A 14,956-nucleotide genomic window follows, 5' to 3' on the forward strand; every position below is an offset into this window, starting at 1 on the left:
GGAGTGGCTTAGGTGAGAACAAAGGAGGGATTCCTATTCCAACCCCCCTTTGGAGAGCCCATTCCCCACCTTTACCTGTTCGCAATTACATGTTCCTTGCTTTCCTTTATGTCTGCCACTCTCTTGCCATACCTGGGGATTGACACGAGCACAGCAGTGTTGGCCACACCGCCGATTAGAGGCCTTGTCCCACCTTCCCAGTCCTGAGAGATTCCAAACTACAGCCTATGTACGGTAAGCATGGGCAGCCCTCACTAGCAGGATCTTTGCAAACCCAACTTCCCCCCTGGCCTATTAATCAGAGGCTCACAGAACTTAGAGATTACCCAGTTCTCTTCACTGTTTTGAAAATGAAGAAAATAATCTCTAGGGAAGAGAAATGACTAGCCAGGGGTTACATAGGGTTTTAGTGGCAAAGCTGGGACTGGAGTTCTCCTCCTGTCCCAAGGCTCTTGCCTTGACACGGTCAGACGGAAGTACTCTTCCAGGTTTGAGGGAAATAAAAGAGGCAGAGCATAAACATGACAAAGGGCCTGATCTTAAGTTAAGAGTAGTTACTCCAACTCTACCTTGGATCCCACCCATCTCCTCTTAGAATTTGCCTTTATCAGTTACCTCTTTGTCGCTTTAATCTTTCCTCTCCGCTGGTTTATCCTCTTCTTCCAACACAGGAGTTCAAAGCCTCCCTCCCTTATCCCCAAAAGACCTTCAGTTGACCCTGACATTCTACTAAACTTTCCTATTCTCCCACACTACCAAACTCCTCCAAAGAGACACCTAAACGCTTTTTACTTCCTCACCTTTCAATGACCCCTGAATCCCACAAGGCCTTTGACACTAAAATACTACTCTCTCTAAAGTCAATGTGAATGGCCGAATCACCAGATGGCCTTTTCATTGCTCTGTTTGTCTGTAATATTTGACTCTCCTGACCATATCTCTTTTTTTTCTACTAGTGATCCACACTCAAAACTCCCACATTACCTTAGGCTCTGTGTGCTCCCTGTGTTCTGTATATCTGTCTCCTCTTGTCCAGCATTACTGTTGCCACTGCATTAGTCAAACTTCATAACCTGTCTTTTCCCTTCTCCAAACCACTCCCTTATTGAACTTGGCACAGAATCAAAGAAATTTAGGGTTGGAAAGTATCTTAATTAAATCAGGATTCAACTTCACGGCATTCCTGGGAGATAATTATTTCAACCTCTATATCCTATGATGGAAAGTGACAGGATTAAGAGTCAAAAAATCTGGAATTATTTCCTAATTCCATATTAACTGAGTGACATTGAGATTGAGCTCCATTTTCTCATCTATAACAAAATATATTAATACTTATACCTGAGTATAAGTAACATAAAGATCAAATTAGATCATTTATGCCAAACAACTCCCTACACTATAAATCTTACATGTTAGCTGTTGCTCTTAGTGATAGGGAACTGAACCTCTTCAAACATGCCTTCCATTCCTTAAAAGCAATAATCATTAGAAAGTTTTATAGGTATGTAGAAATGAATATAGATATAGACTCAAATCTACCCCGTAACTTGTAATTATTAATCTTAGATTTACTCTCTCTTAACTCTGACAATGATTTTTTTATGATAATACACAGTTGTTGAGAGTATGAGGAATAAGTATTTTCATAGACTGTAGATAGTAATACATCTGTTTGGAAGGCAGTTTGGTAGGAGCTATTAGAATTTGAAATATGCGGGGGCACCTGGATGGCTCAGTCGGTTAAGCATCTGCCTTCAGCTCAGGTCATGATCTCAGGGTCCTGGGATGGAGCCTGTGTTGGGCTCCCTGCTCAGCGGGAAATCTGCTTGTCCCTCTGTCCCTCCCCCCACTTGTGCCCTTGCTCTCTCTCTCTCTCTCTCTCTCAAATAAATGGAATCTTTTAAAAATTAAAGTGAAATAAAATAAAATTTGAAATATGCATACCCTTTACCCCAGCAATTCTACTTCTGAGAATCTACCTTATAGAAATATTCACAAAGATATATGTCTAAGAATGTTCATTATAGCATTGTTTGTAATGATATTTTTTAAAAAGGAAACAGTCTCAACTATGCCTCAAATAAAAAACAAAGAAATTAAAGTGGAAACAGTTCAAATGTCCATCATAAAGGATTAGGTAAATAAATTATGTTTCAACCACATAACAGAATACTATTCAACTGTTAAAAAGATTAAGTCTCTATAGACTGATATGCACAGATATCCAAAATAGAGTAAGTGAAAAAAAGCAAACTGCAGAACATAATGTAGAGTGTGGATCCACTGCTCTTTAAAAATTGCTTATATAAGGTTGAAAATACATGCACATCTTTACATGTTTATATATACACACAAGCATCTGGATGATATACACCAAACTATTCTGGGAGATGAGACAATAGTCAACTTCCACTTTGTATTTTGTACATGTTTGGATTTTAGTTTACAACTATAAAAAATAATGAAGGTATTTGACCCCTTCCTCAATCCAACACCTCCTTCTCTTTATAGTTCTCTATTCTTCCCTTCAAAAACTTCTTAAAAGACTTACTTATTAAATTTGTTATCTCCCATTTGCTTCTAAACCTACCACAACCCAGCTTTCAACCTCAGCATTCAACTGAAGTTGTCCACAGGAAAGACCCTGAGACCATCTTTATAGCCAAATCCAATGAACATTTTCAATCCTTACTTTCTTTGACCTGTCAATGTCATCTAATGTAGATAACCAATCATTTCTCCTAAGAATGCTTTCTTCCCTTGATTTCTGTCTTCCCTCTTCTGAAGACCCCTAAAAAACGCTCACAATAAGATCAGCTGGCTCTCGTGTCTCACCCTTTCCAACTGCTAAATAAGTCCTCGGTGACCTTGTGCACCTGCAGCACGTCCTCCCGGATGAGGGTGATGTACAGGGAGCCCTGCAGACACAGCTTCCACAGCTTCTGGCACTGGCTATTGGAGTTGAGGCAGCCATTACAAAGAAGAAACCCAACTGCAGGTGGGTGAAACAGTGCAGAGGAAGACTTTTAGAATTTTCTATCCATGTAAATTGCTGCTTCATCGATTCCCACCTCATCCCACAAAACTTACTGATAATCCAGCGCTCCATCACTTCCACAGACAGGTACTCACAGGCCATCTGTGAGAAGGGAGGCAGAGATGGTCAAGCCGTTACTGAACTTGGTCTCCCCCTAAAGACTAAGGCCATCAAGACAAGGGCAGTCAAGCTAGAATTTAAGTGCCAAAACCAACTTTTATTTTACCAGACTGGATCAGGGCACTGTGATAAGCCAGTAGTTGGGGAACCTGCCAATAATAGAGGTGAGGCAACCAGAAGTGGGCTGAGGAAAAACAAATGCAGTTGAGAAAAGGAAGAGGAGGTTGGGCTGGAAGTCAGGACAAATAAAAGGTTTAATATAACTTCTCTTCAATAGTTCAGAAAATTTGCATTTTCAAATACTCAAAACATTCTCATGATTTCTCCCTCCTTTGGATTCTTTTACCACTTAAAGTGGAAATCACTCATTTGGCATTTCTCATTCATCTTGTACCATCCCTTATATTTTTATGACTATATGGCATATATTCCCTTACAAGACTCTAAGTTCTTTAAGCATGGATGTTGGGCCCATAGTAATTGAACAAAAATATGTGTTAATTGACACCTATGTTCAAGTTCCTGCTAGGCTGAATAGTGTCTAATGACTCAGTTTCATCTACCCATTCATTCTATGATTAGTTATTAAATTCTTTCTATGGGCAAGCACACACTAATCCTGGTCCAAACAAAAGCTCCAACCCAACCATGAGTTTTAGCTACAAGAGGTGATCAACTTAGATGCACATCCTAGAAGAGGCTTAAAGCACTCTTAGAGATGCTATTTCCTGAAAGAAGCACTCTCTACAGAGATGGCCTTGGCAAAGAGAATGCCATCACTGACAAGAGGAGAAGGGAACGTACTGTGTCTGAATTAGCAGGGTTGATCATGGCTGGGGGGGTGCTGATGAGACTCAGCAGCTGGGCACTGCGCCACTGCTCAGCCCCCTGGTTCCTCCGGACGAAAAGGAAATGCAAAGAGAGGAGGGCTTCACTCACAGCCTGGGGGGAGAAACAAATGAATCCTTAGTGTCAATGATGAGGATGATATACTTCCGCTGCAGGAATTCCCCACTCGCTCAGGGAACTTGCCTTCGTGTGAGGCCCAAACTCCTCTGTCAGCTTCTTCAGAGGGTGGTCATACTCTAAGACCATCTGCCCCAGACGGGCAAAACTGGGGTCACTGGAAGAAAGCATAGGCAAGAAGAGTTACAGGTCTCCCTTAACCATGATGTAAACTCTCGTGTTTGCATGTAGGATAAAGACATGTGCATAGGCTGGCATTCCCCTCCACCTCCAAAGATATCTATACTGAACTGTGAATTACATATATAGATAACCCATTCCAGGCCCTGGTGCGTTAAGCTATTAGACAGAACTACATAATTTGGGGCAGGTCCATGAAAGTTTCTTCCTTGTAAGCACCCAAAATGGTGTTGAATACATGTTAGGTACTCTATGAATTCATGTTGATTAGTCATAATTCTAGTGATATGCCTTAGACCCAAATTTGTATACAACCCAAAAAGATATATATACATTCAAAGCTAATGGGTAAGGCATGTGCCTAGGTATTCATGTAGACACATGGGAATACACATCATACATAGAACAATGTGTCACAGCCTCCTCTGATCCCTCTGGTCTTTATTTTTTCAGCCCTTAAATACTTTTATTATTTGCACTAATGGAGGGGCACAGAATTTCAGATAATCCAAAATCCATTTATATTTGGCTTCAAATGTATTATTGTACATTACTTACCTCTAATGGCTTTACCTTGCTAATATTATTCTTACCAATACTTAAAAAAAAACTTTCGTTTCCTTTTACAATAACCTGAAAAGCACCATGGAAGCCAGCCCAGGATTAAAAACTGATCAGACACAATGCAAATTGGATAATCCACTAGCAGATATTCAAGAGTTAACTATATGTAAAAGTGCAGTATACTTGTTGATGTGTATGCCATTATAAGTATTTAAAGTGTTTTTATTTTGCCTGGATCATCATGCAGATTACAGGTTCTCAAATGAGAAAACATGGCTTCTATTTCCTTTGCATCCACCTTGTACTTCATACCACCATGTATGAGATTCTTCATTTCCTATATCCCCTTCACTCACCCGTGCCCATGCAGCATCTCATGGGCACAGTTGTACATGCCGATGAGGACTCGGCGGTCCTCAATCCGTGACAGAAGTAAAATAACTGAGGTGTAAGTCACAATCAAGTCCAGGTAACTCCGAGTGAAGTCAAAGTTGAGATTCTACAAGGAAAATACATAAGAACCCAAGAATAGCAAGGTCAATTAATCGCCATTTCAACAACCATTATAGATAGTGCCAAACAGACTTTGAAAGGGTCGCTTTAGAAGGAAGACTGGCAGGATGGAAAATTCAGAAGGAGACCATTGGAACAACAGTCAGGGTTTAAAAGTGAGCTCGAGGTACAAAAAGGCCAGGAGAGGGGCGCCTGGGTGGCTCAGTTGGTTAAGCGACTGCCTTCGGCTCAGGTCATGATCCTGGAGTCCCGGGATCGAGTCCCACATCGGGCTCCCTGCTCAGCGAGGAGCCTGCTTCTCCCTCTGACCCTGCCCCCTCTCACGTACTCTCTCTCTCTCATTCTCACTCTCTCAAAATAAATAAATCTTAAAAAAAAAAAAAAAAGGCCAGGAGATATGGTAGCATCTGGAGGTTAGAAGAGGTGCAATAAGAACATTTTTGTGTAATTTTTATGTTAAATCATACTTCTGATTTACTTAACACATATATACTTTAACTTTAGCACTTGATATAAAAGAATTACAGTCCTAGAATGAATAATACAGTATATTGTTATATATTATATTATATCATAATCCTGAAGGAAGAGCCATTCCTCCAGTCCCTTCCCAACCCACACTGTCCCAACCAAGAACTTTTCAATGGCTCTGAGGATAGAAGAGAATTACAAAGAATCTTACAATATCAAAATGGCACTGGCAGGCATCAATGGTGTTGAGAAGTTCATATACATGATCCTGGGGGTAGAATTGGAAATGAGAATGAATAAAGGATAAAGAGAAGATGACATGTACTACCAGAATTTTAAGGGAAAGTTTCTCTCCCTTATAGACAGCCACCAAATAACACAAGGGAAACATTGCTGAATAGAGGGAGTTCCTTCTCAGAAAGCCAGCAGTGGACCTCTATCAAGCTTACTCTACAATATGCTCATGTTTCCAAAGGCACAAGTCACTGCTATATTATGCAGACTCTCTCTGATTTTATCATCCCAGTGTCCCCTTCCTCCACAAAAAAAGATTATAAAATGAAGATCATCTGATAGGCTCTTCTTATTTTATTTAAATTCAATAATTAACATATAGTGCATTATTAGTTTCAGAAGTAGAGTTCAGTGATTCATCAGTTGTTTATAACATCCCATGCTCATTACATCACATGCCTTCCTTAAAGCTCATCACCCAGTTACCCCATCCCCCTACCCCCCTCCCCTCCAGCAACCCTCAGTTTGTTTCCTATGGTTAAGAGTCTCTTATGGTTTGTCTCCCTCTCTGGTTTCATCTTGTTTTACTTTTCCCTCCCTTCCTCTATGCTCCTCTGTTTTGTTTCTTAAATTCCACATATGAGTGAGATCCTATGATAATTGTCTTTCTCTAATTGACTTATTTTGCTTAGCATAATACCTTCTAGTTCTATCTACATCATTGCAAATGGCAAGATTTCGTTTTCTTTTTTTTTTTTTTTTTTGATTGCTGAGTAATAGTCCACTGTGTATATATCCCACATCTTCTTTCTCCATTCATCTGTCGATGGACATCTGGGCTCTTTCCATAGTTTGGCTATTGTGGACATTGTTGCTATAAACATTGGAGTGTAGGTGCCCCTTCAGGTCACTACATTTGTATCTTTGGGATAAATACCCAATAGTACAATTGCTGGGTCGTAGGGTAGCTCTATTTTTAACTTTTTGCGGAACCTCCATACTGTTTTCCAGAGTGGCTGTACCGGCTTGCATTTCCATCAGCAGTGTAAGAGGGTTCCCCTTTCTCTGCATCCTTATAGGCTCTTTCTAAGATACCAGAAATCAGGCCCATTTTTATTGATGAATCCCAAAGTTTGTTCTTGGATTCCATCTCCTGCTCTCAGAAATTAATCATTAACAAGTGGGAATACTACCCAACTCTCTATGTGTTTCTATTTACTGACCACCTACTATGTGCTAAATACTTACTAAGTCATTTGTATATACTTCCTTTAACCCTCATTCCAGCGTGATAGGGATTTTTTTCTTTTCATACATAATTTTACCTAAATAAATATGCGGATTTATTGTCGATACCTCCCTCCCCCCGACATTAGCACCCACCCTCCATCCTGTACCAGCCCCCAGGTAAACCAGTTTAACAACCAGTATGGCCTTTCTTAATTTTATCCCTATTTATACAATCCTATTCAGATAGAGAGGGGGAAAAAAGAAAGAGCTAGAGAGACAGGTTTTTTGATCATCATTTGTGTTACAAAATTGAGATAACATTGTACTCTTCTTGCCATATTGCTTTTCTCATTCAACCTTACCTGCTGAAAGTCCTCCAAGTCATCTGGTAGAACACTAAAGCCCTTCTTTTTAATGGCCACATAATAGCCCATGATATGGCCAATTCATTCAGCCTTTTTCTCACTAATGGACGTTTGCTTTTTTCCCAATTCCTGGCCTATCCTTTGTTCCCTATTCCTGCCATATTGGTACTTTCATTTTTACAAAAGCAGAACTGCTAGATCAAAAAGTATATATATTTTTATTTTAAAAATACGTTGCCATGTTCTGCATGGAGCACTGGGTGTTATACACAAACAATGAATCATGGAACACTACATCAAAAACTAATGATGTAATGTATGGTGATTAACATAACAATAAAAATTATTTTTAAAAAATAAATAAATAAATAAATAAATAAATAATGACAGGGAAAAAAACTAATGATGTAATGTATGGTGATTAACATAACAATAAAAAATTTAAAGAAAAAAATACGTTGCCAAAGACTTGAGCAGATCTTTATACAAATGGCCAATAAGTAAATGAAAAGATGTTCAACAAGATTAGTTGTCAGGGAAATGCAAATTAAAACAAGATACCATCATATACCCATGAGAATGGCTAAAAGTTAAGTCTGATAATAGGAAGTGCTGATGAAAATGGGGAACAACTGGAATACTAACATATTGCTGTCAAGAAGAGAAAATGGAACAATGACTTTGGGGAAAAGTTTCCTATAAAATTAAACACATACATACCATTTGATTTAGCAATTCAACTTCTAAATTATTTACCCAAGTGAAATGAAAAATACATTCCCACAATGATTTATACTCAAATGTGTATAGCATCTTGTGCGTAATGGCCAAAAATATGCATAATGGACACAACCCAAATGTCCATCAACAGGTAAATGGGTAAATTGTACCCATACAATGGAATAGTACTCAACAAAAATAGGAAATGAGGGTGCCTGGGTGGCTCAGTTGGTTAAGTGACTTCCTTTGGCTCAGGTCATGATCCCTGAGTCCCAGGATCGAGTCCCCCATCAGGCTCCCTGCTCAGCGGGGAGTCTGCTTCTCCCTCTGACCCTACCCCTTTTGTGGTCTCTCTCTCTCTCTAAGAAATAAATAAAATCTTTTTAAAAACATAGGAATTGAATTGTAGTTACATGAAACAGCACAGATAAAATCTCAAAAACATTATACTGAGCGAAAGAAGCCAGACATAAAGGAATGCATACTGTATAAATTCTAATTATATGAACCTCTAGAAAAGAGAAGAAAATTCTAATCTAGAAAGCACATTAATGGTTGCCTACGGGAAGCGGGAAGCCTGCTTCTCCCTCTCCCACTCCCCCTGCTTGTGTTCCCTCTCTCATTGTGTCTCTCTCTGTCAAATAAATAAAATCTTTAAAAAAAAAAAAAATGGTTGCCTAGGACCAGGGTTTGGGGAGGCAGGGATTGACTGGGGGAAAAAAGGCTCAGAGAACATTTGGGGGTGATGGAAATTTTTTTTTAAGATGTTATTTATTTATTCATGAGAGACAGAGAGAGGCAGAGGGAGAAGCAGGCTCCCTGCTCAGCAGGGAGCCCGATGTGGGGCTCCATCCCAGGACCCCAGGATCATGACCTGAGCCGAAGTCAGATGCTTAACTGCCCGATCCACCCAGGCACCCAGTGGTAATTTTCTATACTGTCACTGTGGTGGTTGTTACATAGGTGTATATATTTGTCAAATTTTTTAAAATGGGGAAAAAATGTTTCCATATTATCTTCCCCAAAAGGCCTTATCTAAATTAACTCATGGAGAAACTAAAGCTAGGAGCAGTTAAGATACTTACGCATGATCAAAAACTAGTAAGGGATTGTACCAGAATTAGAACATGGCGCCCATGATTTTCCCCTCTATACTACATGACTTCTGAACCTGTCTAGCTCTATGTAACTTCAGTTACTGGGAGGGCCTTTCTACAACCCCTTCTTGCAACCCAATTCCCACAGGTTTTAGCTGAGGTTTGCTTTCAGCCACTCACACAATGTCACTACCTAAGTCTTATCCTCTTAAAGGTAAGAATCAGAAGAGAATGGAATTAACATTTGTTGGCCTTCTAAGCTTACTATATGCTCAACACTAAGCTAGATGTTTCCCATGCATTATCTCATTTAATTCTCACAAATACCTCACATAGTAAATCTTATTTCCCCATTTTATAGATAAAGAAACTGGTATTCTTGTCTAAAGTCTTACATCTGGTAAGTGTTTAAGCTGAGATTTGAAACCAGGTCTGTCTGATTCAGAGCCTATCTACCTTACAATGCACAACACCTCAGTGTCTCTATTATCCCTCTTGCCCTAAATGAGCCATACCATACACCCTGGGCTCCGAACTTTACCAGTGCAGCAACCAGCAGTGTCCTAAAATCCCCTTTGGACTCCAACCTTTCCTAGTGAGAGGCTTCTTTATAGGCATCCAGCATTCTTTTAACCACCCCCACCAGTGCCTACCTTCTTCCTAACCACTACTCTCAATTCCAAGATTAATAACTTCTGACTTGACCCTCCTTCAGATTTTACAGTTTTCCTTGGCCCCACTTCTCTCTTCATTGTGTGTTGAGTGGCTTGGATTAGCCCCCTTGGGTAGACACAGGGCGCCCAAAACAGGGTTTCATATTCTTGCATCATTGAAGAAATACGATACCATCACAAACTTGGATTGCTCAAATGGCTAACATTTGTGTTATTTCTTAAATTCATAAATAATACATGCTAATTGCAGAAAAATTAGAAAATACAAACAGGCATAATTTTAATTAATTTTTAAAACCTCTCAAAATCCCACCCATCAGAAGTTCAAATTTTATTTATATGCATGTTTATCCAAGTAAATACATGTATTAGGGACATCTTATGTCTTACTGTATTATAATTTGCTTTTACATTAAAGAACATATGAAGAACATTTTTCTTTTTTTCTTTCTGAAGATTTTATTTATTTATTTGACAGAGAGAGAGACAGCTAGAGAGGGAACATGAGCAGGGGGAGTGGGAGAGGGAGAAGCAGGCTGCCGGCCGAGCAGGGAGCCCAATGTGGGGCTCGATCCCAGGACCCTGGGATCATAATCTGAGCCGAAGGCAGATGCTTAACGACTGAGCCACCCAGGCCCCCTGAAGAACATTTTTCTATGCCAATTAACATGAATATATATTAACATCTTTCACAGCTGTATATTCATTTATAGGCATATACTCTGAACTTTTAACCAAATCTCTATATATTGGATACATCAATTATCAACTTGTCACTATTTTTTTTAAGATTTATTTATTTATTCAAGAGAGAGAATGTGTGTGGGCACACGTGCATGCACGTGCACGGGTGGTGGGAGGGGCAGAGGCAGCGAATCTCCAAGCCAACTCCCTGCTGAGTGTGGAACCAAAGCCTGGCTCAATCCCAGGACCCATGAAATCATGACCTGAGCCAAAATCAAGAGTCGGACGCCCAACCAACAACGCCACTCAGGTACCCCTCAACTTGTCACTATCTTAATGCAACAGAATACATTATTTTCTTTTAGGAGTACATTCTTTTTTTTTTTTTTTAAGGTTTTATTCATTTATTTGACAGAGAGATAGAGAGAGCACAAGTATGCAGAGAGGCAGGCAGAGGGAGAAGAAGCAGGCTCCCCGCTGAGCAGGGAGCCCGACAAGGGGCTTGATCCCAGGACCCCAGGATCATGAACTGAGCCGAAGGCAGACGCTTAACTGACTGAGTCACCCAGGCACCCCAAGAGTACATTCTTTTACATAACTTTGCACTTCTGATTGTTTCCTTAAGAATAATTTCTACGGGGGCGCCTGGGTGGCTCGGTCGTTAAGCATCTGCCTTCGGCTCAGGTCATGATCCCGGGGTCCTGGGATCGAGCCCCACATCGGGCTCCCTGCTCCGCGGGAAGCCTGCTTCTCCCTCTCCCACTCCCTCTGCTTGTGTTCCCTCTCTCGCTGTGTCTCTCTCTGTCAAATAAATAAATAAAATCTTTAAAAAAAATAATTTCTAGAAGTAAAATTGATACATTAAAAAGCATGTGTTTTTAAGACTTTTGAAACACATTATCAATTTGCCCTTCAAAAACATTATGCCAAATAATTCTTACAGTTGGTTTACATTTACAAAAATAGTTCCTGCTCCTTATTTAAAACTCAAATAAAAATATCACTACATAGTATTGCTACCAAATATTACAACCAGACAATTAACAAATCATACAAATCCAAATTGAGGAATATTCTGAAAAATAACTAGTTTGGACTCTTCAAAAAGGTCAGTGTCATAAAAGCCAAAAAAAAAAAGGCTGGGAACTATTCTAAAGACTACAGAGACATGACAATGTATTCAATGTATTATCCATGAGAATGTGAACATGGGCTATACATTAAAACTAATAATATTGTAACAATGTTACATTTCCTGAGTGAGATAATTGCTTTAGGGTTATGTAAGAAAATATTCTTGTTCTTAGATATATGCTAAAGTATTTAGGAAGGGAAATGTCATAATATCTGCAACTAACTCAAATGGTTCAGAAAAAAAATAAAGATAAGCAAACATGACAAAATACTAATGATTAGGAACTCCAGGAGAAGAGTAGAAGAATATTCATTGTAATACTCCTGAAATTTTTCAGTAGATTTGTAATAAAATATTAGGGAATCATACTTAAAATACATGAATACTTAATAATACTTAAAAATGTATAGTTTACGGGCACCTGGGTGGCTCAGTCATTGAGCGTCTGCCTTTGGCTCAGGTCGTGATCCCAAGGTCCTGGGATCGAGCCCCGCATCAGGCTCCCTGCTCCATGGGAAGCCTGCTTCTCCCTCTCCCACTCCCCCTGCTTGTGTTCCCTCTCTCGTTGTCTTTCTCTCTGTCAAATAAATAAATAAAAATCTTAAAAAAAAGTATAGTTTAATAAATTAAAGCTGATCATAATTCACCCCAAAGGTAGTTATTTCTAACAGTTTCATGTAAAATGTTCCAAGTCTTTCCTATGTACATACTATGTGTATAAGCCTACATATCCTTTTAAATGAAATATAATTATATCAGACACTATTGTGTAACTTGCAACATAAATGAACATCAACTAGGGGCATCTGAGTGGCTCAGTTGGTTAAGCATCCGACTCTTGATTTCAGCTCAAGTCATAATCTCAGGGTCGTGAGATGGAGTCCCACATTGGGCTCCTGCTTGAGATTCTCTCTCTCCCTCTTCTTCTGCCCCTCCCCCCACTCATGGGCTAAATATGTAAATAGAATCTTTTTTAAAAAATGAACATCTACTAAAGAAGGAATAACCTCTGACAGATAATGCCTACATTGGGGACCTGGGCTGGGAGAGCTCACCCGAAATTCCATGACATCCACAAATGACTGGTAGTAGTTGGTGAGAAATCTAATTATCTCAGATTTTTCCCGATGTACTGGTCCTAAATGTTGCTGAGAGAAACACAAAACAAAAATTTTAAAACACAAAATAAGAAGACAATTGATCAAAGTAACCCAAGAAGAATAGGAGTTATACCTAAAACATTCTTTTTTTTTTTAAGATTTCATTTATTTATTTGAAAGAGAGAGAGCACAAGCAGGGGAAATGGCAGAGGGAGAGGGAGAAGGAGGCTCCCTCCTGAGCAGGGAGACTGATGTGGGGCTCAATCCCAGGACCTGGGATCAAGACCCCAGCGAAAAGCAGACACTCAACCGACTGAGCCATCCAAGCACTCCTACCTAAAACGTCTTGAAGAGGCTTGAAATACACTGGCAAAGTTGGAAAATATCCAATACTCTGAAGGTCTTAAACAGAGGAGATTCTCTAGAAAGAATGATGCATGTGATCCTGACTAGATACAGAATGCTAAATGAGAGGAAATTTCAAGATCCCTTTCAATCAAGGAAGCTTACCATTTATACTAAAGTCAAAAGAGGCAGAGTGAGAAGATGCCACAGGTACAATGGTAAGAAATCTAGGGCTAACATTTAATAGGGGAGAAGTAAGGGATGGTTCATGAGATGCACAACTAAGATAATTAGCAAGGAAACACTAAGTTGGAAACAGGAACAGCAGAAAATATATTCACCCTGCTGGGTTGATCAAACTGTCTTCCTCTACAAGGACAAGGTGTTCTCGTGAATCTTGCAATGGAGAAAGGGGCAATGCTTTATTCTAACCTACCCTGTGAGAATCCCATCTTATCTCAGAATTCTCAAGACTACAAGAACCTGAAGCTCTGTGACTGAGCCCAGGAAAACTAAAAGAAGGCTACTCTATCCCTTGCCAACTTCAAAGAAAGGCAGTCAAAAGAGGAGAGCTTAAGCCACCCAAGTGTAAAGTTATTTCAGAGAAAGGGGCAGGGGGGACCATGTTCTCACCGTGCTGTTTCGGACATCTATGTTGGGAAATTTCTTGTTGATGTACTTGAGAGAAGATTCCATGGACTTTTCCAGTAAGAAAGGTGGTTTGGATTTGGGGTCTGAACAAGTCTGCACCAGTAAAACACACTATATTTTAACCCTTTCTCCCACCACTCCAAACATACTTCTTCCTGCTGCATTCATTTACACACAGTCTCTCTTATGGAAAGGGAATCTGGGAATTCATTACAAAAGCATAACAGTAGATGAGAAACAAGCTTCAGGGCATGAAGCCAACTATCAGTAGAGCTGAACAACCTGGGTATCTTGTCTTACCAAGAGGAGTTCAGTGTCTGCTCAGCCCCAGTACAAAGAGGAAGCTCTTTCCCCACCCCTCAGCTGAAGCCGGAAGGAGAAAAGCAGCTGCTTGGGGGTTAGACTTCACGGGTGAGTGTGTCACAATGTCCATATGTAAGTATCTCATCCCAAAGAGCGTCTGTGGGGGACGTGGGGTCAGAGAAACCATGTTCCTGGTGATTTGTTTTATTATAAAATACGCAAAAGTTCCCTCTCCCTGTTTTCTCTTTCAAAAACTCCCCACTCTCGCCCATCTTTATCTCTTCACTTCCGTAGGCCCAGCCCCTCACCCCCTAGCCTGATCTTGTCCCCAGCATCTCTCAATTCCACAGTTCCTATCCTAAGCACACACACACAATTGCAGCATGAACTCTCAGACACTGAGTACCTCAGAAAGCATCTACCCATATTTTATTGAAATATCATATCTACTTTTTCCTTGGAGGGAAGTACTTCCATGGGAAAGTTTTTGCCATAGACTCCACTTTGGATATATTCAGAGTATGGGGGATCAGCAATAAACAATGAGACCCAGAATTCTAGACC

At 39.9% G+C, this 14,956-nt stretch overlaps 1 protein-coding gene across 4 annotated transcripts in view; it reads right to left on the minus strand.

The window, feature by feature from the left end:
• Positions 1-14,956, minus strand: part of NCKAP1L (NCK associated protein 1 like) — a 41,210-nt gene that overhangs the window by 25,661 nt on the left and 593 nt on the right. For 2 of the 4 annotated variants that reach the window (XR_003519928.1, XM_027594144.1), the window contains exons 2-10: positions 14,072-14,182; positions 13,049-13,141; positions 6,066-6,122; positions 5,227-5,369; positions 4,193-4,283; positions 3,965-4,102; positions 3,094-3,142; positions 2,839-2,995; positions 76-132 (exon numbers count right to left, since the gene is read on the minus strand). Coding sequence is in view for 3 of the 4 variants with exons in the window: in XM_027594144.1 (XP_027449945.1) it covers positions 76-132; positions 2,839-2,995; positions 3,094-3,142; positions 3,965-4,102; positions 4,193-4,283; positions 5,227-5,369; positions 6,066-6,122; positions 13,049-13,141; positions 14,072-14,182 (896 nt within the window). In the remaining variant the exon portion in view is untranslated. The remainder of the gene's footprint in view (positions 1-75; positions 133-2,838; positions 2,996-3,093; positions 3,143-3,964; positions 4,103-4,192; positions 4,284-5,226; positions 5,370-6,065; positions 6,123-13,048; positions 13,142-14,071; positions 14,183-14,956) is intronic. The other 2 variants (XM_027594147.1, XM_027594146.1) reach the window with 2 other exon arrangements.

Source organism: Zalophus californianus, chromosome 9, assembly GCF_009762305.2.
Source record: "Zalophus californianus isolate mZalCal1 chromosome 9, mZalCal1.pri.v2, whole genome shotgun sequence".
NCBI lineage: Eukaryota > Metazoa > Chordata > Mammalia > Carnivora > Otariidae > Zalophus > Zalophus californianus.